The sequence below is a fragment of the Belonocnema kinseyi genome, chromosome 8 (assembly GCF_010883055.1).
Source record: "Belonocnema kinseyi isolate 2016_QV_RU_SX_M_011 chromosome 8, B_treatae_v1, whole genome shotgun sequence".
Classification (NCBI taxonomy): Eukaryota; Metazoa; Arthropoda; class Insecta; order Hymenoptera; family Cynipidae; genus Belonocnema; species Belonocnema kinseyi.
In genome coordinates, this window is record NC_046664.1 from 82,853,467 (window position 1) to 82,877,200 (window position 23,734).

The window sequence follows — 23,734 nt, forward strand, 5'->3', positions numbered from 1 at the left end:
TTTACAGATTTTAGGGTATTTTTAAAAATCCCACGAATTTACAAGAGCTTTAAAAAGTTTCAAAGAATTTGAAATATTTTAGTTTTTTTTTTTCAAATTCCATGGAATTTCCATTATTTTTAAAAATTTCAATTGTATTTTTAAATATTCTAATTAATTTTCAATCTATTTCAGTAATTTAATATGATTTAAAAAGTTTCGAAATATTTTAGGGCATTTTAAATTATTCCAATGCGATTCAAGGGCTCTAAAAAGTTTCAAAATATTTCAAATGATTGGAAATATTTTAAGGAATTTTAAAAGACTCCAAGAGATTTTTAATTTATTTTAATAATTTAAAGGGATTTTAAAATATCTTTGGATATTTAAAAAGTATTTTAATAATTTGTATTGATTCCAAATGGGTTTAAAGATTTTAGTGTATTTTTCAAGATTCCAAGTAATTTTCTAGAGCTTTAATAAATTTCAAGGCATTTCACAGGATTAAAAAAATATGTAATATTTTAAGGTATTTTAAAAGATTCCAAAGGATTTTGAATATCTCTGAAAATTTCAGAGCATTTCTAAAAAGTCCAAGTAATTTTCAAGGGATTTAAAAAATTTCAAGGCATTTTAAAATATTTTAAAGGATTCGAAATATTTTAGTGTAACTTTAAAAGATTTCAAGGATTATTTAATTGATTTCAATAATTTAAAATAATTTCAAATAATTTGAAATATTTCACAATATTTAAAAATATTCCAAGGTATTTTCAAGTTATTAAACAAATTTGAAGGTATTTTTTATTTTGTGATTTTTAAGGGTTTAAAATATTTCAGGATATTTTAGTAGATTTTAAGGAATTTTCCATTTTTTTTCAGTAATTTAACCGGATTTCAAAGGATTTTAAATGCTTTAGGGTATTTAAAAAGATTATAAGGGATTTTATGAGTTTTCAACTTTACAGAATCTCGGAAAACATTTTTTTTTTTTCATAGAATTTCATGATATTTGAAATTATTTTGATATATTTCAAAGAGTTTATTTACATGAAATGAGGCCATTTTTAGGGTTTGATTTGAAGAGATTTTCAAATATTTTTTTCTTTGGAATTTTATAAAATTCTTTTAAATATTCTTAAATTTTTCTAAACTTCTTTCAAACTTACTAAATTCAGTGAATTTTCAATTAAAAAAAAATTTAATTCTTTTCAATAGTTTTCAAGTGTTAAGAATTTATCCTGATTTTTTTTTTAATTCAGAAGAACAATTATTAATAAACACAGTATAAATTTAACTTTAAACTTGCTTTATTCCATTTATAAAAGATTCTCCATTAAAAATGTTACAATAATAGAATTTGAGTCTTTAAATACGAATGATCAGGGAAAATGAAAGATTACTCAGGAAAAAGTTAGGGTATTTTGAAAATTAAGTTTTGCGGCCACCCTGATTAGGATTTTAACATTTTTATTTAATTTTTACTCTTTAAATCATTTCTAAAATTGATTTTTAAAGCAGGCTAAGTAGTGATATCTATGTTTTCATTATAATCTAATTTTGATAATTTTGAATATTCTACACAAATTAAGCATTTTTTTTTAAATTTTCCTGCATATAATATATCTTAAATGGTAACATTTTTTGTTATTATGCTTCAAGCGGATTCAACAACGGATGAATCATGTAAGCTTGCATTTACATGTAAAAAATGTTGCACATTTAGAATTTTTTTTTTAGTAAATTTGATTTTAATTTTTATTTAAAACTGGCTGACATATTCCATGAATGATTACCTACACCTCCACCATCAGTTTATATTATTTCACACACTGTCACCAATTTTTTTTATTGCTATTTCGACCATATTCTCTATGCTGGACCCTTGGACACTATTTAATTGATTTATATGATCTCACTGATTACATATCCATTTTTTCCTATTTCTGCTTGCTCACCCTTTTAAGGAAAATTTTTCTCTGTAAGTTTTCAAGCTATGCACGTTTCCTCTTTTATCTCAATTTTCAGTGATGCACAGTGGGAAGAAATGCACTTTTTATCATTATTTTTAGGAATATCTGTAACAAATCTGGCGAGAATAGGAAATTAAAATCAGAAAAACGACCAATTTTAGTATTTTACTAAAATAATTATTTATAACAATGGTTGTTGTCGAATTTTTATATATTTTTGTGACCGCATTCATCGGTACAATAATTTTAAATATTTTGTGTCTTAAAGATTTTTTTTTCTACGCGAAAGTTCCAAAATCTCAAATTTGTTTATAAAAATGTAAACTCTTATATTTTACTAAATATTCTGGAACATATTGAAAAATGTCAAGAGCCTTTAATTTTCAGGCCGTTTACCGGGATTCTTCTATCTGTTTTTTAATTTTTTTTCAAGCGATTTCTTAAATCTATAAAAAGATTTTAGAAGATTTAAAGCAAAATGTTTCAATGTGGTGAGATCACAAAATAAAATAAGAAACCACGTAAATTCAAGAAATAGTTAGTGGAATTAAAGAAATTCAAAAGAAACTTTAAATTTTGAAAGACTTTTAGAAATAAAGATTTTTAAAGATTTCAAAACTCAGATTCTATGGCTTTAAAATAATTTCGAAAGTTTTTACGAGAACCAACAAATCTTCTGAAAATTTCTGGGATTTATAAGATTCGAAGGTAAGTTTTAAAATTTTTGAATTATATTTATGGGGAATTTCAGGAAATTTGAGTAGTTGTAACTTGGAACAGAGAATTCCCGTAAAGAATTATAATTCTTTTAGGACAGGCAATTTTCGCAAAGAATTAGGATTTTTACTTTGGGCAGTGAATTTCTTATTAGAATTTTTATTCTGATAAAACGGAGAATTTCGTAAAGAATTATAATTTTGTCTTGAAACAGTTAATTTTTTATGGAGAATTTTTGAAAATTAAAATAATTGTGATTTGAAACAGGGAGATTCCATAAATAATTATGATTTAGAGTTGGAGACGGGAAATTTGAGTAAAGAATTATAATTTATTTAACAATTTTGAATTTGGAACAGAGAGTTTACGTGCAGAGTTATAATTTTGTCTTACATAAGGTAATTTTTTTATATGAAATTCTTCAAAATTACAGTAATTATAACTTGGAACAGGGAGTTTCCGTAAAGAATTATGATTTGAAGTTTGGGACAGGAAATTTCCGCAATAAATTAGATTTTTCACTTTAACAGAAGGAATTTTCTAAAAGAATTATAATTTTGTCTTGGAACAGGTAATTTTCAATTAGAAAGTTTTTTAAATTAAAGTAATTATAACTTGGAATTGGGTCTTCCCGTAAAGATTTCTAAATTTTACTTTGGAACAGGAAAATTCGTAAAGAATTATAATTTTGTTTTCTAAGACAGGCGATTTTCGCAGATTTAAAATTTTTACTTTGCGTCAACGAATTTTCTAAACGAATTATAATTCTGAGATCAAACTGGGAATTTCGTAAAGAATTATAATTTTGTCTCGGAACAGGTAATTTTTCATGTGGAATTTTTGGAAATTTGAGGAGTTGTAACTTGGAATTGGGACAGGGAATTTCTGTAAAGAATTATAATTTTGTCTTGGAGAAGATAATTTTTTATGAGGAATTTTTGAAAATTAAAGTAATTCTGACTTGGAATTGGGACAGGCAATTCTCGTAAATATTTCTAAATTTTACTTTGGAACAGGGAAATTCGTAAAGAATTACACTTTTTTTTTGACAGGCAATCTTCGCAAAAGAAAATAAGAATTTTAACTTTGGGGCAGTGAATTTTCTAAAAGAATTCTAATTTTGATATAAAACTCGATGTTTTGTAAAGAATTATATTTTTGTCTTGGAACAGATAATTTTTGACAAGGAATTTTTGGAAATGAAAGTAATTGGGACAAGGAATTCGCGTAAAAAAATATGCAATTTTTAGTTTTGAAACAGGGAATTTTGTAAAGAATTATAATTCATACTTTCCGTCAGGGAGTTTCAGTAAAAAATTGTCATTTGACTTGGAATAGGGAATTCTTGACCTGGAACGGGAATTTTTGAAATAAATTTTAATTCTGATCTAGAAGACGATAGTTTTTAAAAATCTCTGTTCCAAGTCAAAATTTGTCATAAAATTTCCAATTTTCTGATTTCAAATGATTTTTTTTAACATGTAATTTTGTATGAAGAATTTTTGAAAAATAAATAATTGTGACTTGAAAGAGGGAGTTTCAGCAAAGAATTATGATCTAGAGTTTGTGACGAGGAATTTTAGTTAAGAATTATAATTTTCAGTTTCGTACAGGGAATTTCCATAATAGATTAGAATTTTTACTTTTTGGAACAAGAAATTTTCTGAAAGAATCATAACAGACAATTCCCGTAAAGAATTATAATTTTTACTTTGGAACAGGAAAATTCGTAAAGAATTATTTTTTTTTTTTGACAGGCAATCTTCGCAAAAAAATAAGAATTTTAGCTTTGGAACAGCGAATTTTCTAAAAGATTTCTAATTTTAAGATAAAACTGGAAATTTTGTCAAGAATTATAATTTTGTTTTGGAACAGGTAATAATTTATGGGGAATTTTTGAAAAATAAATAATTGTGACTTGAAAAAGGAAGTTTCCGTAAAAAATTAGGATTTAGTTTATTACGGGGAATTTTAGTAAAGAATTATAATTTTTTTATAATTTTGACTTTTGGACAGGGAATTTCGTAAAGAATTATAATTTTCAGTTTGGTACAGGGAATTTCCATAATAAATTAGAATTTGTACTTTTTGGAACAAGAAAGTTTATGAAAGAATTATAATTTTGTCTTGGAACAGGTAATTTTTTATGGTGATTTTCTGAAAATTAAAGTAATTCTGATTTCGAATTGCAACAGGCAATTCCCGTAAAGAATTATGTATATTTTTTTTTTGACAGGCAATCTTCGCAAAAAAATAAGAATTTTAGCTTGGGGACAGCGAATTTTCTAAAAGATTTCTAATTTTAAGATAAAACTGGAAATTTTGTCAAGAAAAAGGAAGTTTCCGTAAAAAATTAGGATTTAGTTTATTACGGGGAATTTTAGTAAAGAATAATAATTTTTTTATAATTTTGACTTTGGGACAGGGAATTTCGTAAAGAATTATAATTTTCTCTTGAAACAGGGTAATTTTTTTATGGGGAATTTTTGTAAATTAAAGTAATTGGGACAGGGAATTCGCGTAAAAAAATATGTTTATTTTTGGAAATTTATTTTTAAATTAAAAATTTGACAAACATTTAAGGCTATAGGAAAAAGGGCATTTCCTCCCGCTCTGCAAAGTTTAATAGCAAGAGCAGATATTTTAAAAACTAACTCTTATATTAATTTTTATTCTACATCTAGAGATTAAATTCCATGCCTTTTTATTTTACGGGAGACGAATAATAGATGTGCACATTATGTTTAATGACGAAAAAATTGAGAATATTTTAAATAAATCTATTTTGAAGCGATTGAATCATTTCATTCGGTTAAAATATTAATAGATATTATTAATTAATAGATTAATAATTACTCAACTTTCCGAAATTAAGAACTAAATTATTTATTTCATTTTCACAGTTGCAACAGTGCCACAGCCATCAAATAGGGATCTTATGCGAGGTAAAATGTTTATTATTTGTTACATTATTCACTTTTTGGTACATTAAATGACGTTCAAATCTGGGGGTATTCTAAAAATAATCAAGAACTAATTATTATATACTATTATATACTAATAATTAATTTAAATATGAAACAATTTGAAGCCTGAAAATTTGAAATTTTTCAATTTTCAATTAAAAGATTAATTACAGTCTTCACAGGACAAATTTTTCTCAAAATAGCGGAAAAGGGGAATTTTTTTTACAAAAATTAAAAAAATTTTCATGAAGTTTTGATATGTCGAATTTAGTGCGAACTCTTTTTTTTTTAACATGAAACTCATGGAAAATATTTAATTATCAATAATTTCCTGTGCAATGAGCTTGCATTCGGCTCATTTTTTTAGTGCATTAACAGCTTTCTTTTAAATAAATTGATTAAATTTTCAACTAAAATTAATTTCTAATACATACATATATAATATATATGATTAATATATTTAATAATAATTATATTTAAAAATTATAATATTTTTGGTTGGAAAATCAGTGCTATGTTGAAATTTTAACCAATTTCTTTTTACATTCGTTTTTATTTTTTTGAAAATTCACTTTTTGTAGATAGTTATTTTTTTTTTACAAATTAATCTCGTGTTTGCAAATACAACTACTTTGTTAAAAATATTTTGTTTTGATTAAAAATTAATTTTTTTAGTAGAAAACTGAATTTTTTGGTAGAAAAATAATATTCTTTTGGTTGGAAAATCATTTCTGGGTTAAAAATGTACTAATTTCTTTTCAATTCTTTTTTCTCTTTTGGAAAATTTATCTGTTTAGTTGAAAATTCAATTAGGTGATTAAAAATTTATCCTTTATTTAGAAAATGATTCTTCTGGTTTGCAAATTTTTGTTAAAAATTCATTTCCCTGGTTAAAAATTTAATTACTTTGTTAAAAATATTTTTTTTTGTTAAAAATGAACTTTTTAATTGAAAATTCAACTATGTGTTTGAAAATTGTATTTTATTTTTTCAGAAAAGTATTCTTCGTATTTGCAAATTTATTTATTTTGATTAAAAATTTATTTTCGTGGTTAAGAATATCTTTGTCAAAAATATTTTTGTTGTTGTAAATTAATTTTTTAGATGAAAACAATTGATCTTTTTAGTTGAAAATTCAACTGTGGGTCTAAAATTTTTTTTAATTATTCTTCTTGTTTGCAAATTTTTTTTTAATTCGTTTTTCCCTTAAAAATTGATCTATTTAATTGAAAACTTAACTATGTTTGAAAATTGATTTTTTTTAAATTATTCTTCTTATTTGAAAATTCATTTATTTTGGTTAAAAATTCATTTTGTTGGTTAAAAATTTACCGAATTTGTTAACCATTAATTTTTTGGTTGAAAACTCGACTTTTTAGTAGAAAATTTAAGTGTTTTGTTGAAACCTTTTTTTAGATCAAAATTATGTTTGAAACTGAAAATTCATTTTTTTTTCTAATAATTTAACTATTTTATTGATTTTTTTTGTTTTGTCTGAAAAATAATGTTCAATTTTTTTTTTAATATCAAATAATAAATTTTTTGTTGAAAATTTATCTCTTTTAGTTCAAAGTTACACATCTTTGTTTTGTTGTTAAAATAAATTTTTAACCAAAATTTCAATAATTAAATTTGTCAGTTAAGACAAATTTATTTTAAAAAAATACTTTTCAACAATATAGTTAATATAATCGATCTTTCAATAAAATATATCAATTTTTAACAAGATATTTGCATTTTCAACTTTAAAAATTAATTATTAACCAAGATTGTTATGGTTAAATTTTTAGTTAAAAAAAATTATTTTCACAAAAAAATAGAATTTTCAAAACAAAAATATCTACAAGAAAAAAAAGAGTTTTTAACTTAAATGATGAATTTCCAACAAAAAAATTAATTTTTAACAAATTAGTTTCACTTTTACCAATGTAGTTAAATGTTTAATCAAAAAGTATTTTTATTTTTAACTAAACCAGTTTTTCAATAAAATAGTTGTATTTTCTTCAAACCTTCTTTTTTATCAAAATTGTTTTAAGTGAAAATTGAACCTTTTAATTTTTGGTTAGAAATTTTTTTTTGTAACAAATTCATTTCTTTCGATGAAAATTTAATTATTTTATTGAAAAATTGTTTTTTTTTTTTTAATTTAAAAAATGAGTATTTCATTTAAGGTTTGTCTTTTTTGTTAGAATTTAACTATTTTTTAATTAATATTAAAATCTTTTTTGGTTGGAATATCATCTATTCAATTTTTCGTTGAAAATTCATCTCTTTTAGTTGAAATTTGTTAACAACTAATATTTTTCATTGAAGATTTATTACTTTAGTTGAAAATTCATCTTTATGGCTGGAAATTCAACTATTCTATTTAAAATTTGGTGGTTGCAATTAATGTTCCTAACAGAAAATTTAAATATTCCATTTTTGATTGAAAATGTTTAATTGCTTAGTTGAAAATTCACTTATTTTGTTAAAAATTAGTTTTTTTTTAAATATAAAATTTACCTTATCCAGTCAGAACTTTAAATATTTATTTGAAAATTTATGTACTTTGTTGAAAATTTGCCTTTCTAGTAGAAACTTAATCTTCATGTTTGAAAACTCATAAATTTGGTTTGAAAATTGAAATATTTTATTTTTTGTTTAAAATTGATCTTTATTAGTTGAAAATTCTACTATTTGGTAAAAAAAATAGGGAATGTTATCAAAACACGTACTTTGAATTGTTTGTTAGTTAACAATAATGTTATGTTTCTAAAATTCGAACTATACAAAAAAAAAATAACCAGTAATATTTTTTATTTAATCTTACAAATGAGTTAAAGTTCTTTTAATAATTTGTATTAAAAAAGCTATTGTTGAATTATAAAATTTAATTTTCGCAGGAATGTAGGAAGGGGAAAACGCTGTTCCTACACAATTTTATTCTACAAAAAGTATATTGTACACAATTATATTGATCGTATTTTTCTTACACAAAACTTTTTCTACGTAAAGTGTTTCCTACACAAAATTTAATACAGTTATATTTTTCCTACAAACAATTTTTTCTACACAGAATATTTCCTCCACAGTATTTAATATTGTTTAATATTTTTATGTTTTTCCTACACGAAATATTTTCTACATAAAATGTTTCCTACACAAAATTAAATACTGTTATATTTTTCCTGCATAAAATTTTTTCTACACAGACTATTTCCTAAACAGAATTTAATATTGTTTAATACTTTTATTATTTTCCTACACAAAATATTAGCCACACAGAATATGTATATCTTAGACATAATTATAGTGCTATATTCTTATCAAGATAGTCACTAAATATTGCACAACAAAAATATGATGTCCAATATTTTATGTACTGTTTTAAATGTGTTATGTAGAATATATATTTTTTCTGAAAAAATATTGGACATCATATTTTTTTTGTTCAATTTTTAGAGATTATTTTGATAATAAAATATTACTATATAATTATGTGTAGAATATACATATTCTGCGTAGAAAATATTCTGTGTAGGACAAAAATGAAGTACAAAACGATATTAAATTCCGTGTAGGAAATCTTCTGTTTAGAAAAAATTTTGTGTAGGAAAAATATAGCAGTATTGAATTCTATGTAGGAAATATTTTTTGCAGGAAAAAAATATAATTATTAAACAATATTAAATTCTGTGTAGGAAATCTTCTGTTTAGAAAAATTTTGTGTACGAAAAATATAACAGTATTAAATTCTATGTAGGAAATATTTTGTTTAGGAAAAAAATATAATTATTAAACAATGTTAAATTCTGTGTAGGAAATCTTCTGTGTAGAAAAAATGTTGTGTAGGAAAAATATAACAGTATTAAATTCTTTGTAGGAAATATTTTGTGTAGGAAAAAAATATAATTATTAAACAATATTAAATTCTGTGTAGAAAATCTTCTGTGTAGAAAAAATATAACAGTATTAAATTCTATGTAGGAAATATTTTGTGTAGGAAAAAATATAATTATTAAACAATATTAAATACTGTGTAAGAAATCTTCTGTAGGAAACATATGACAGTATGAAGTTCTATGTAGGAAATATTTTGTGTAGGAAAAAAATATAATTATTAAACAATATTAAATTCTGTGTAGGAAATATTCTGTGTAGAAAAAATGTTGTGTAGGAAACTTTTTGTGCAGGAAAAAAATATAATTATTAATCAATATTAAATACTGTGTAGGAAAAATATGATCAGTATACTTAATTACAATATATTTTGTGTGTAATAAAATTGTGTAGGAACGGATGTAACCCAAGGGGAAGGTTTGAACGTCTTAATAAAAATGTTAATAGGCTAAAAAACCCCAATTCAGGGTTCGAAAAAAATAAAATGGAAAAAATAACAAGTATAAATGTAATAAATTGACTTTCAGTGCTAATCGCTAATGCAATTCCATTCATTGGGTTTGGTTTTCTCGACAACTTCATCATGATCATTGCTGTACGTATTGCAAATTAGTCTCGAGTTGGTGTTTTTCGATTTTATAATATAAAAATTACAGGGCGACCAAATCGAAGTCCTCTTGGGAACTTGGATAACCTTATCAACAATGGCGGCGGCAGCTATTGGAAATACATTTTCCGATGTCCTGGGAATTGGATCTGCTTACTACGTCGAGGTTTTAGCCCAAAAAATTGGTTTCAAACAGCCCAAGTTAACACCCATCCAATTAAATATGCCGAAATCTAGAAGGTCTGCAAATATCGTAAGTTGCAAATTAGTTTTTCGAAATAGTTTTTACAAATTTAAACTATTGAAATTCGAGACTCAAAAAAACAAGTTCCTATATCCCCTATTTTCAATATTTGGTCCCTAAACTACCCTATTTTTGATATTTGTTTCCTACAATCTCCTATTTTTAATACTTCGTGTCCAGGGGACATTGGACACGAAATAAAAAAAAAGGAGACTTTAGGAAACAAATATCCAAAATAGGACACTTTGGGCAACAAATATTCAAAACAGGGCACTTTAGGTACCAAATTTAAAAAATAGGGGAATATTTGGTTTATAAAGTTTCCTATTTTTAATATTTGGTCCCTAAAGTGCCCTATTTTGAATATTTGTTTCCTAAAGTGTCCTATTTTTAATGTTTCGTGTCCAGGGGACATTGGAGACGAAATAATAAAAATAAAGAGACTCTAGTAAACAAATCTGAAAAATAGGACTTATTTTGGATATTTGTTTCCTACAGTCTCCTATCTTTAATATTTTATGGCCCCGATTTTAAAGATTTTCCTAAAGTCTCCTATTTTTAATATTTTGTAAAGTTCCCTTTTTTAAATATTTTGTCCCTAAAGTACCATATTTTGAATATTTTTTTCCTGAAGTGTCCTATTTTTAATATTTCGTGTCCAATGGACATTGGATACGAAATATTAAAAATAGGAGACTTTAGGAAACAAATCTGAAAAATAGGACACTTTGGGAAACAAATAGACAAAATAGGGCCCATTAGGGACCAAATATTAAAAATAGGAAAAAATTTGTTCTATAAAGTTTCTTATTTTTAATTCATGGTCCCTAAAGTGTCCTACTTCAAATAATTGTTTTCTAAAGTGTCCTATTTTTCAGATTTGTTTCATAAAGGCTCCTATTTTGAATATTTCTTGTCCAATGTCTCCTATTTTTAAGATTAGGTCTATAAAGTTTCCTATTTTGAATATTTGGTCCCTCAAATTCCCTATTTTGAACAATTGTTTCCTACAGTGTCCTATTTTAAATATTTCGTATCCAATGTCCCCTATTTTTAATATTTTGTCTATAAGTTTCCTATTTTCAATATTTGGTTCCTAAATTACCCTATTTTAAAATTTTGTTTCCTAAAGTCTGCTATTTTTAATATTTGTTTCCTAAAGTATCCTATTTTGAATATTTTTTCCCTAAAGTGTCCTATTTTTAATATTTCGTGTCCAAGGGACTTTGGACACGAAATATTAAAAATAGGAGACTTTAGGAAACAAATCTGAAAAATAGGACACTTTGGGAAACAAATATACAAAATAGGGCCCTTTAAGGTCCAAATATTAAAAATAGGGGAAAAATTGGTCTATAAAGTTTCTAATTTTTAATTTGTGGTCCCTAAAGTGTCCTACTTTGAATATTTATTTTCTAAAGTATCCTATTTTTCAGATTTGTTTCCTAAAGGGTGGCCGCTATAATCGACGAAATAAATTCCCGATCATTGCCCGTTTTTTTTCCCGGTTCGCAGACATTTTTCACGGTCAATGAAATTTAAAAAATCGAACACTAAAGTTAAAATTTTTTCATTTGACGTGCTAAAACTGAGCTGAAAATAAGGGGAAATGTTAAATTTTCAACTTTAAAAATTGAAGTTTACAAGTTTTTTAATTCAAAAATGTTGTATGCAAATGCTCAATAATTGAAAAGTTGACATTTTTTTAACTAAACACTGCTTAAATTGGAAATTCAATTATTTTCATTTTAAATAGTTTAAATATTCTTGAAAAAATTTAAAATTTTCTTTCAAAATCTTGATAAATCTAGAAGTTGTTTTAAATTTTAAAAAAATTTTAATTGTTTGTAACATTTTTTCAGAAATTCTAAATATCTTTCAAAATTGATTGAATTTTTTCTACAATTTTGAGGAACTCCTGCAAATTTCAGAAAATTTTCATGTATGAAGAACAATTGAATATTTATTATTTGTAGACGAAATTTGACTAATTTTAAGAGATACTTAGATGTTTTGAAAAGATTTAAACTTAATTTAAAACTTAAAATGATAGGCTAATTTAAAACAAAATCTAGATTTTCGCAGATTTTAAACAAAAAAATTAGAATCTTTTCAAGAATTTTGAAAGGTTTCAAAAGAATAAAAACATTTTCTTAAGATTCCTAGGAAATTAAAAAATAATTTTTTATTTTTTAAAATTATTTTAAGAGAATACATAAAAAGGTTTTAAAAGATTTACAAAATTAAAAAAAAAAAAAAAGATTCTTCAAGATTTTAAGGACACTTTTGAACATTTTTATGTTAATTTTGAATCTTTTCAAAACACCTAAATATCTGTTAAAAATTAATCCAATTTTTTCACAAATGTTCATTTATAAATTATACATCAAAATTCAACAATTTCACTTACAAATTATACATTTTTCAAATACAACAATTAAAATTGTAACGTTCAAAGTTTAAAGACTCTTCTAAACTTTAACGATTCCGGGCTTTCTAATTCAAAAAATTCGGTTTAACATTGTTTAATTTTTAACGTTAAAATCTGAAAATTCTGAACTGATTTAAAATCGTTTTTGTCAAATCGTTTCATTTATATATTTATTGAATAAAAATGTTTTTTATCAAAAATTTTCAACTTCAAAGGTTTTGAAATTTTTAATTGTTCATATCTTCAAGACAGAATTTTACAATTGTTTACATTAAAAATTTAAGCTTAAAAATAAAAATCTAAAAAATTCCCCCTTCTTAAATATTTATTTCATAATGTATCCTATTTTCAATATTTATTTCCTAATGTATCCTATTTTAAATATTTGTATCCTAAAGTATCATATTTTCAATATTTGTTTCCCTAAGGTCTCCAACTTTCAATATTTGTTCCCTAAGGTTTCCTACTTTCAATACTTGTTCCCTAAATACCCCCTTTTTAAATATTTATTTCCTAATGTGTCCTATTTTCAACATTTTTTTCAAAAAGTATCCTGTTTTCAATATGTTTCCTAATGTATTCTATTTTCAATATTTAAAATCGTTTTTGTCAAATCGTTTCATTTATTTATTGAATAAAAATGTTTTTTATCAAAAATTTTCAACTTCGCAGGTTTTGAAATTTTCAATTGTTCATATCTTCAAGACAGAATTTTACAATTGTTTACATTAAAAATTTAATCTTAAAAATAAAAATCTAAAAAATTCCCCCTTCTTAAATATTTATTTCATAATGTATCCTATTTTCAATATTTATTTCCTAATGTATCCTATTTTCAATATTTGTTTCCTAAAGTATCCTAATTTCAATATTTATTTCCTAATTTATCCTATTTTCCATATTTATCTCCTAATTTATCCTATTTTCAATAATTGTTTCTTAATGTATCCTATTTTAAATATTTTTATCCTTAAGTATCACATTTTCAATATTTGTTTCCCTAAGGTCTCCTACTTTCAATATTTGTTCCCTAAGGTTTCCTACTTTCAATACTTGTTCCCTAAATTCCCCCTTTTTAAATATTTATTTCCTAATGTATCCTATTTTCAATATTCGTTTCCTAATCCATCCTATTTTCAATATTTGTTTTCTGAAGTATCCTATTTTCAATATTTTTTCCAAAGTATCCTATTTTCAGTATTTGTTCCCCAAAGTAATATTTGTTGCCTAAGGTCTCCTACTTTCAATATTTGTTTTCTAAGGTCTCCTACTTTTAATACTTGTTCCCTTAATTCCCCTTTTTTAAATATTTATTTCATAATGTATCCTATTTTCAATATTTTTTTCAAAAAGTATCCTGTTTTCAATATGTTTCCTAATGTATTCTATTTTCAATATTTGTTTCCTAATGTATTCTATTTTCAATATTTGTTTCCTAATGTATCCTATTTTCAATATTTGTTTTCTGAAGTATCCTATTTTAATTTTTTTTCGAAAGTATCCTATTTTTAATGTTTGTTCCCCAAAGTAATATTTGTTCCCTAAGGTTTCCTACTTTCAATATTTGTTTCAAAAAGTATCCTGTTTTCAATATGTTTCCTAATGTATCCTATTTTCAATATTCGTTTCCTAAAGTATCCTATTTTCAATAGTTGTTTCCCAAAGTATCCTATTTTCAATATTTGTTGCCTAATGCATCCTATTTTCAATATTTGTTTCCCTAAGGTCTCCTACTTTCAATATTTGTTCACTAAGGTTTCCTGCTTTCAATACTTGGTCCCTAAATTCCCCCTTTTTAAATATTTATTTCCTAATGTATTCTATTTTCAATATTTGTTTCCTAAAGTATCCTATTTTCATTATTTATTTCATAACGTATTCTATTTTCAATATTTATCTCCTAATGTATCCTATTTTCAATAATTGTTTCTTAATGTATCCTATTTTCAATATTTGTTTCCCAAAGTATTCTATTTTCAATATTTCTTCCCCAAAGTATGCTATTTTCAATATTTGTTCCCCAAAGTAATATTTGTTGCCTAAGGTCTCCTACTTTCAATATTTGTTCCCTTAATTCCCCTTTTTAAAGTATTTATTTCGTAATGTATCCTTTTTTCAATATTTGTTTCCTAATGAGTCCTATTTTCAATATTTGTTTGCTGATGTATCCTTTTTTAATATTTGTTTCCTAAATTCCCCTATTTTAAATATTTGTTCCCTAAAGTATCCTACTTTCAATGTTTTCAATAATTGTTTCTTAATATATCCTGTTTTAAATATTTGTTTCCTAAAATATCATATTTTCAATATTTGTTTCCCAAAGTATCCTACTTTCAATACTTGTTTCCTAAATTCCCCCCTTTTAAATATTTATTTCATAAGGTATCCTATTTTCAATATTTATTTCCTAATGTATCCTATTTTCAATATTTGTTTCTTAAAGTATCCTATTTTCATTATTTGTGTCCTAAAGTCCCCTATTTTAAATATTTGTTTCCTAATGTATCCTATTTTCAATATTTGTTCCCCTAAAGACTCCTATTTTTAAAATTTTCTCTCTAAAGCTCCCTATGTTCAAGATTTGTTTTGTAAAGTATGTTATTTTCAAGATTTGGCTTTGATAAAGTTGACCATTTTCAATATTTGATCCCTAAACTCACCTATTTTGAAGATTTATTTTCTGTCCTTAATGAATGAAAAAAAAGGAATAAATAAAAAATAAAAGAAAATAAGAGTTGAATTATTTGTGTTTTTTTAGGGTCGAGTTTTGGGGGTGACTATTGGTTGTATATTAGGAATGACGCCACTACTCTTTCTGCGCAATGACAAGAAGAAAGAGTCCGCGGAAAACGAGCTTCCTGCACTAGAAAACAAAGACTAATTAGAACTAATTTCTTGCACTATAATATTTGTACAAATCTTTTATCTATACAACTCGCATCCGTCTATTTGTTTATGTTTTTACTGTATATTTCCAAATGTATTCTTTGTATATACATATTATATATGTACGTATGTACTTAATGAAATGTAAAATAGAAGATACCTATCGCACTGAATAATTGCATTTCTCTTCACTTTATCCACTTCCAACTTCTACTGATGCTGCTCAATAAGTCCGGTTTATAGTGGCTTAAAACTAAAAAAAGATACATTTTTACCAAAAAATAGAACATTTGAGGATAGTTATATTTTCAATTAAAAAATTAATTTTTTATTTACAAAAAAAACGAATTCCCAACTAAAATTGTTCAATTTTTAACCAAAAAGATTCATTCGCTACGGAAAAAAATAATTTTAATAATTAACAAACTTATAATCAAAAAATAATTTAAAAAAATGAATGTTCAATAAAATAGTACAATTTTTCACCGTTATAGTTCAATTTTTTACAAAAAGATGAATTTTAAAGCAAGAAGATTAATCCCCCCACCCCCCAAACAGACAAATTTTCCGTAAAAAAATTATTTTTCAACCAAAAGAAATGAATTTCCAACAAACTAATTCCATTTTCAAAAAACAAATTTTAAACAAACTATCTAGATTGTCAACAAAAGTATTTCAATTTTTGACTAAAAAAAAAAAACAACATTTTGACCAAAAATAGAACATTTAAAAATAGTTACATTATTCATAAAAAAAATGAATTTTTTATTTACAAAAAAAAACGAATTCCCAACGAAAATAGTTAATTTTTTAACCAAAAATATTTATTCTCTACCAAAAAAGCAAGGAACTTTTAACAATTAACAAATTTATGATAAAAAATTAGCTTTAAAAAAAAAAACAGAAATAGTAAACTTTGTTCACAAAAAGATTAATTTTAAAGAAAAAAGATTCATTTTGACCCCCCCCCCCCCCCAAATAAACAAAATTTGAATAAAATATATTAAATTTTTAGTTAAATTTTGTTGAATTATCAAGCACAAAAATTACATATTTCAATTTTAGTTCACTAGTTTTTTTTATATAATTATTATACTATTTTATTCATTTATAATTATTTAAGTTATTTATTATTATCAAATAGTTTAATTATCAACAAAAATATTTCAATTTTCATCCAAAAAGATAAAAATAAATAAAAGATAAATAAAGATAAAAGATTTTCCCCAAATAGTTGAAATAATGAAAAAGACCAACTTTTGACTAAAAAAAAGAACATTTTTATCAAAAATAGAACACTTAAAAATAGCTACATTTTCAATTTAAAAAATTAATGTTTTATTTTCAAACAAAAAAAACGAATTCCCAACCAAAACAGTTCAATTTTTGACCCAAAAGATTAATTCTCTACGGAAAAAACAATGAATTTTTAATAATTAAAAAGTTCATAATCAACAATTAAGTTTTAAACAAAAAATTAACTTTCAATAAAACAGTACAATTTTTCACCAAAATATTCCAATTTTTGAACAAAAAGATTAATTTTGAAGCAAGAAGATTCATTTCCCCCCCCCCCCAATTTTTAATTAAATATATTAAATTTTTAGTTAACAAAATTATTTTTCAACCGAAAGAAATGAATTTTCAACCAACTAATTACATTTTCAAATAAAATGATGAATCTTCAAATACAAAAATGATTTTTTAACATTTTTTTTTTACAACTAATTTTTAACATTTAACAAATTTATAATCAAAAATTAATTTAAAAAAAAAGAACTTTCAATAAATTTTCAATCAAAAAATTTAATTTGTTATAAAAAAAGAACCGAACTATCTACATGTCAACAAAAATATTTCAATTTTCATCAAAAAAGATAAATTTTCAAAGAAGAAGATTAATTTTTTATTAAAAAAATACGAAATATTAACAAACTACATGAGTTTTCAACCTGGTAGTTGAAATACAAAAAAAGAGCAATTTTTGACTAAACAAAAAAAAATTTCCCAAAAATAGAACATTTAAAGATAGTTATATTTTCAATTAAAAAATTAATTTTTTTTTAAACAACAAAAAAGCGAATTCCTAACCAAAATAGTTCAATATAAAAAAAATCATTCTCTACGGGAAAAACAACGAATTTTTAACAATTAATAAATTTATAATCAAAAATTAATTTAAGAAAAAAGAACTTTAAATACATTTTTAATCGATTTTTTAACAAAGAAAATTAATGTTTGCCAAAAATAAATTTTCAAGCAATAAATTAAATTATTTTTGTACAAAAAAAAATAAGTTTAAACGAACGATCTAGAATTCTAGATTGTCAAAAAAATATTTCAATTTTTATCCAAAAAGATCAATTCTCAAACAAGAAGATTTATTTTTCACCGAAAAAATTCTCTACGGAAAAACAAAGAATTTTTAACAATTAACAAATTTATAATCAAAAATTAATTTAAAAAAAACTCAATGAATTTTCAATAGATATTTAACCAAGAAAATTAATTAACAAAAATATATTTTTAAGCACAAAATTAAATGTTTGATTAAAAAAAACGAATTTTAAACGATCTATCTAGGTAGTAAAAAAAAAATTTCAATTCTCATCCAGAAAGAAAAATTCTGAAACGAGAAGATTAATTTTTCACCGAAAAAAGACGATATTTTAACAAAATACATGAATTTTCAACCAAATAGTTTACCAGAAAAAGAACATTTAAAAATAATTATATTTTAAATAAAAAATGTAACGTTTTATCTGAAAAAAAACATTAATTCTCTACGAAAGAAAATAATTTTAACAATTGTCAAATTTATAATAAAAAAAATGTTTAATAAAATAGTACAATTTTTCACCGACATAGTTCAATTTTTGAACAAAAAGATTAATTTTAAAGCAAGAAGATTGATTTTCTCTCACTCAAAAAAAAAATTTCAATCAAATATATTAAATTTTCAGTTATAAAATTATTTTTCAAACAAAAGAAATGAATTTTCAACAAACTTATTCCATTTTAAACTAAAATTATGAAGTTTCAACTGCAATAGTTATTTTTTGAGTTCAAAAATAAATTTTCAAATAAAATGATGAATCTTCAAGCATAAAATGATTTTTTAACAAAATTATTTTTTTAAAAACAATGCATTTTTAACAATTAACAAATTTATAATAAATAATTAATTAAAAAAAAGAACTTTAAATAAATTTTTAATCGATCTTTTAACCAAGAAAATTAACTTTTACCAAAATAGTTTTTAAGCAAAAAATTTAAATTTTTATAAAAAGAAACGAATTTTTAACAAATTATCTACATTTTCAACAAAAATATTTCAATTTTCATCCAAAAAGATAAATTCTCAAACAGGAACATTTAAAAATAGTTATATTTTCAATTTAAAAAATTGATGTTTTATCTACAAAAAAGTGAATTTCCCACCAAAATAGTTCAACTTTTCACCAAGAAGATTCATTTTCTACGAAAAAAAAACAGTCATTAACAACTGACATATTCATAATCAAAAATCGAACAACTAATATTTCAGTGTAAAAATTAATTTTCAATGAAATAGTACCATTTTTTTACCAAATTAGTTCAATTTTCGAACAAAAGGATGAATTTTTAAGCAATAAGATTCATTTTCTCTAAAAAAAACAACGTATTTTCAATAAAATATATTAATTTTTAAGTAAAAATTGCATATTTAAATTTTAGTTAAAAAGTTATTTTCCAACCAAAAAAGATTTCAATTTTAGTTACAATTATTTATTAATATATTATTATTTTTTTATTTGATTAATTAATAATTATTTAAGCTGTTTATTATTATAATTATATTATTATATATAATATTTATTATATACGCACAAAAAAAAACAATTTTCAACAAGAAAGTTAAATTTTCAACTAAAATAATTAAATTTTCAGTAAAAAAATTAATTTCAAACTAAATTTAAAACAGAATTTTCAAAAAAGTTTTTAAATACAATAATATAAAGCTACTTTTACAAATAAGAAATAATTGTTATTAAAATTTCGATTGCAATTTTTAAAAAAATAAAGCACGCTTTCAGAAAAAGTTCGTGATTTAAAAAAAAAATCCCTGATATTTCCAGGTTTGGAGAAAAATTAATTTAAACTAAAAACAAAAAAAAAACAAATTTTCAACAAAAAGTTAATATTTCAGCTAAAATAATTAAATTTTCAGTAAAAAGATTAATTTTCAGCCAAAAAAAAACGAATTTTCAACAAAATAACACATTTCTCAATAAATTTCTCTGACAATTCCCGTTTTTTTCAGGTATCTCAAGATATTTCCAGTTATAATTTTTCATAGTATGGATTTACAAAAAAAAAAGAATAGTTAAATTTTCAGTTAAAAAATTAATTTAAAAAAAAATCAAAAAAAAATTTTTGAACAAAATTGTTAAATATAGTAATATAAAGCTACTTTTACAAATAAAAAATCATTGATATTCAAATTTAAATTGCAATTTAAAAAAATTGAGCAAGCTTTCGGAAAAATTACCTTAAATAAAAAAAAAATTCCTTCTATTTTCAGATTTGAAGAAAAATTAATTTTCAACCAAAAAAAAAAAAGAAAACAAATTATCAACAAAAAAGTTAATTTCTCAAATGAAATGTCTTTTCAGTAAAAAAAATAATTTTCGGCCAAAAAAAGCGAATTCTAACCAAAAAAATACTCATTTTTCTACCAAATTTTCCCTGACAAGTCCAGGTTTTTCCAGGTTAAAAAAAAAATAAAAAAACTAGTAAAAAAAACTGTTATATTTTCAACCAAAAAGATGATTGCTGAAACAAGAAGATTAATTTTATACCATTAGAGAACGAATTTTAAATTGAAAACGATCAATTTACAAAAAAAAAATAATTAAATTTTCAGTCAGAAAAATTAATTTAAAACAAAACAAATTTTCAACAAAATTGTTAAATACAGCAATAAAAAGAAGCTACTTTTGCAAATGAAAAATCATTGTTATTCAAATTCAGATTGCATTCTAAAAAAATTAAGGACATTTTCGGAAAAATTACCTGACAAAAAATCCCTGATATTTCTTGCTTTGAAGAAAAATTCATTATCAAAAAAAAATAATAAAAAAAATTACAAATGAAGAATCATTATTCAAATTTAGATTGCAATTTAAACAAAGTTAAGCTGGCTTTCGGAACAATTCCCTGAAATAAAAAAGGACCCCTGATATTTCTATGTTTGAAGAAAAATTAATTTAAACAAAAATTAACAAAAAAGTTAAATTTTCAGTAGAAATATTAATTTTCATAAAAAAAACAGAATTCTAAAGATATTGTTACAAATGAAGAATCATTGTTATTTAAATTTAGATTGAATTTTTTTTAAATTAAGCAGACTTTCGGAAAAATTCTCTGTAATAAAAAAAATTCATTTAATTTTCATGTTTGAAGAAAAATTAAATAAAAAAGTTAAAGTTTCAACGAAAATGATTAAGTTTTCAGTAAAAAAATTAATTTTCATAAAAAAAACAAAAAAAAATTGCCTGACAAAAAAATCCCTGATATTTCCAGATTTAAAGAAAAATTCATTTAAAAAAATAAAAATAAAAAAAATACAAATGAAGAATCTTTGTTATTCAAATTTAGATTGCAATTTAACAAAAGTTGAGCTCGCTTTCGGAAAAATTCCCTGAAACAAAGTAAATTCCTGATATATCCAAAAATTAATAAAAAAATTAACAAAAAAAATTAATTTTCATTTGAAAAAAAAAACAAAATTATAAAGCTATTTTTATAAATGCAGAATTATTGTTTTTCAAACTTAGATTGCATTTTTTAAAAATTAAGCACACTTTCGGAAAAATTCCCTGAAATAAAAAAAATCCCTGAAATTTCCATGTTTGAAGAAAAATTAATTAAAACAAAAATTCAACAAAAAATTTCAAGTTTCAACTGAAATAATAAAAATTTCAGTACAAAATGTAATTTTCAGGAAAAAAAACAGAATTGTAAAGCTATTTTTACAAAATGAAGAATCATTGTTATTCAAATTTAAATTGCATTAAAAAAAATAAATAAGCACACTTTCGGAAAAATTACCTGACAAAAAAAATCCCTGATATTTCCAGGTTTGAAGAAAAATTCAAAAAAATTTATAATGATAAAAAATAAATTTACAAATAAAAAATCGTTGTTATTCAAATTTAAATTGCATTAAAAAAAATAAATAAGCACACTCTCGGAAAAATTCCCTGATATTTCCAGAATTTTCCAGACATATGAAAATTCCCTGACAATTTCAGGTTCTCCAGGTTATATAAAGTAAAAAATAAAAATGTAAATAAACATTAAAGTACATTTCTACCAGCTAAAAAATATCAGATAATGAAACTGGAATTTTTAATACTTTAAATATAATTTCGCGCAATGTAAAAACTAAAACTATTCGTACCAAAGTTGCAAATAAAAATAAATCGATTCTCTTTTCTTGTCTTTTTTTTATATATATATATATATACTTTTAAATTACAAACAGTATAAAGAATTAGGTTTAAACTTGAAAGTAAATACGTTTACCTAAAAGTAAAAAGACTACAGAGCTAGTTTTCAATCGCATTAGCTCCGACGCGATTGAAAAGTTTGTCCTTGATGACTTGAGCCATCAAGCCGTGAATAACTTCAATGGTGGTTTTGCAACTGTCACGCGTTGCCTTGACAAGTTTTTCAATGGTGCTTCGATCATGCGGCTCAATTCCTCCAACCACGTAGCCTCTGCCCAGTGCCGCCTCCGACTGTTCCAATTTCTCGGAGAGATCGAAAATCTGCCCGGTCGTGTAGTCGGCATTCGTCAGAAGACTCGACGAACTCAGGGTATTCACCCAGTACTTATTCCAAAGGGAATCGAGTAATCGCCGATCGAGGGAGGATTTAAAATAGGTCACTTCGAGGGAATAGTACTGCTTGCAATGCACACCAAAGTCTTCGATTTTGTTCAGGGGAATCGTTTGGTACTCGGATGGTTCCTCATTCGCTGGCTTGTAGCCCTACAAAATAATTTCCAACCTCTTTTGTACTTAATTCAATCAAATATCTAATCAGAAGAACCCCCCCCCCCCCCCCCCCCCCCCCCCCCCCCCTAGTGGGCACAAAATTTGGCGACGTGTTTACGACATTGTTACGACATCTTTACGGCAATTTTACGACATCCCATATCCGTGTCGTTACAGTGTCTTTACGATATCGTAAAGCTGTCGTAACGATGTCGTAAAGACGTAGCCAAATTTTTTGCATACTGAGAAACCTCAAACTGTATTTTTAACCAAACAATTCAACTTTTAACCAAAAAAAAGGTGAAATTTCAATCGAAGACATTAATTTTCTACCGAAAAAGTCGAATCTTCAACAAACTATTTGAATTTTGAACCTAAAATGATCAATCATTACCCCTAACACTGAATTTTTAACCAAATAGTTGAATTTCTGACCATAAAGATAAATTTCCAACACAGAAGATTATTTTTTTTTGTCAAAAAGACGAATTTTTAACAGAATAAATAAATTGTCAGTGACAGAAATAAATTTTTAACAAACCGTTTCAACTTCTAACCAAGAAGATAAATTTTCTACCCAAAAAGACACATTCTCAATGAAAATGATAAATTTTTACCCCCGAAAAAATAGAACTTTTAACCAAACAGTTCAACTTTTAACAAAAAAAGGTGAAATTACAATCGAAGACATTAATTTTCTACCGAAAAAGTCGAATCTTCAACAAAATATTTAAATTTTCAACCTAAAATTATAAATCTTTACCCCTAACACTGAAGTTCGAACGAAAAAGTTGAATTTTTGACCATAAGGATGAATTTCAACCAAGAAGATTATTTTTCTATCAAAAAGACGAATTTTCAACAAAATAAATAAATTTTTAGTCACAGCAATAAATTTTGAACGAAAATTATTCATCTTTCCTCAAAAAATGAATTTTTGAACCAAATAGTTGAATTTCTGACCATAAAGGTGAAATTCAAACCGAGACGATTATTATTTTCCTAT

At 23.7% G+C, this 23,734-nt stretch overlaps 2 protein-coding genes across 5 annotated transcripts in view; one reads left to right on the forward strand and one right to left on the reverse strand.

The window, feature by feature from the left end:
• The window catches only part of LOC117177870 (transmembrane protein 65), a 38,132-nt gene extending 22,271 nt beyond the window's left edge, over positions 1 to 15,861 (forward strand). Inside the window, exons 2-6 of one of the 2 annotated variants that reach the window (XM_033368910.1) lie at positions 1,642 to 1,665; positions 5,573 to 5,614; positions 10,045 to 10,112; positions 10,174 to 10,377; positions 15,558 to 15,861. In XM_033368910.1, coding sequence (XP_033224801.1) covers positions 1,642 to 1,665; positions 5,573 to 5,614; positions 10,045 to 10,112; positions 10,174 to 10,377; positions 15,558 to 15,680 — 461 coding nt within the window. In that variant the 3' untranslated portion in view covers positions 15,681 to 15,861. The remainder of the gene's footprint in view (positions 1 to 1,641; positions 1,666 to 5,572; positions 5,615 to 10,044; positions 10,113 to 10,173; positions 10,378 to 15,557) is intronic. The other variant, XM_033368909.1, reaches the window with a different exon arrangement.
• Positions 15,832 to 23,734, reverse strand: part of LOC117177868 (COP9 signalosome complex subunit 5) — a 32,998-nt gene continuing 25,095 nt past the window's right edge. Inside the window, exons 5-6 of one of the 3 annotated variants that reach the window (XM_033368906.1) lie at positions 22,256 to 22,722; positions 15,832 to 15,938 (exon numbers count right to left, since the gene is read on the reverse strand). In XM_033368906.1, the coding sequence (XP_033224797.1) occupies positions 22,279 to 22,722 (444 nt within the window). In that variant the 3' untranslated portion in view covers positions 15,832 to 15,938; positions 22,256 to 22,278. Of the gene's footprint in view, positions 15,939 to 22,180; positions 22,723 to 23,734 lie in introns of those variants that run through there. The other 2 variants (XM_033368905.1, XM_033368907.1) reach the window with 2 other exon arrangements.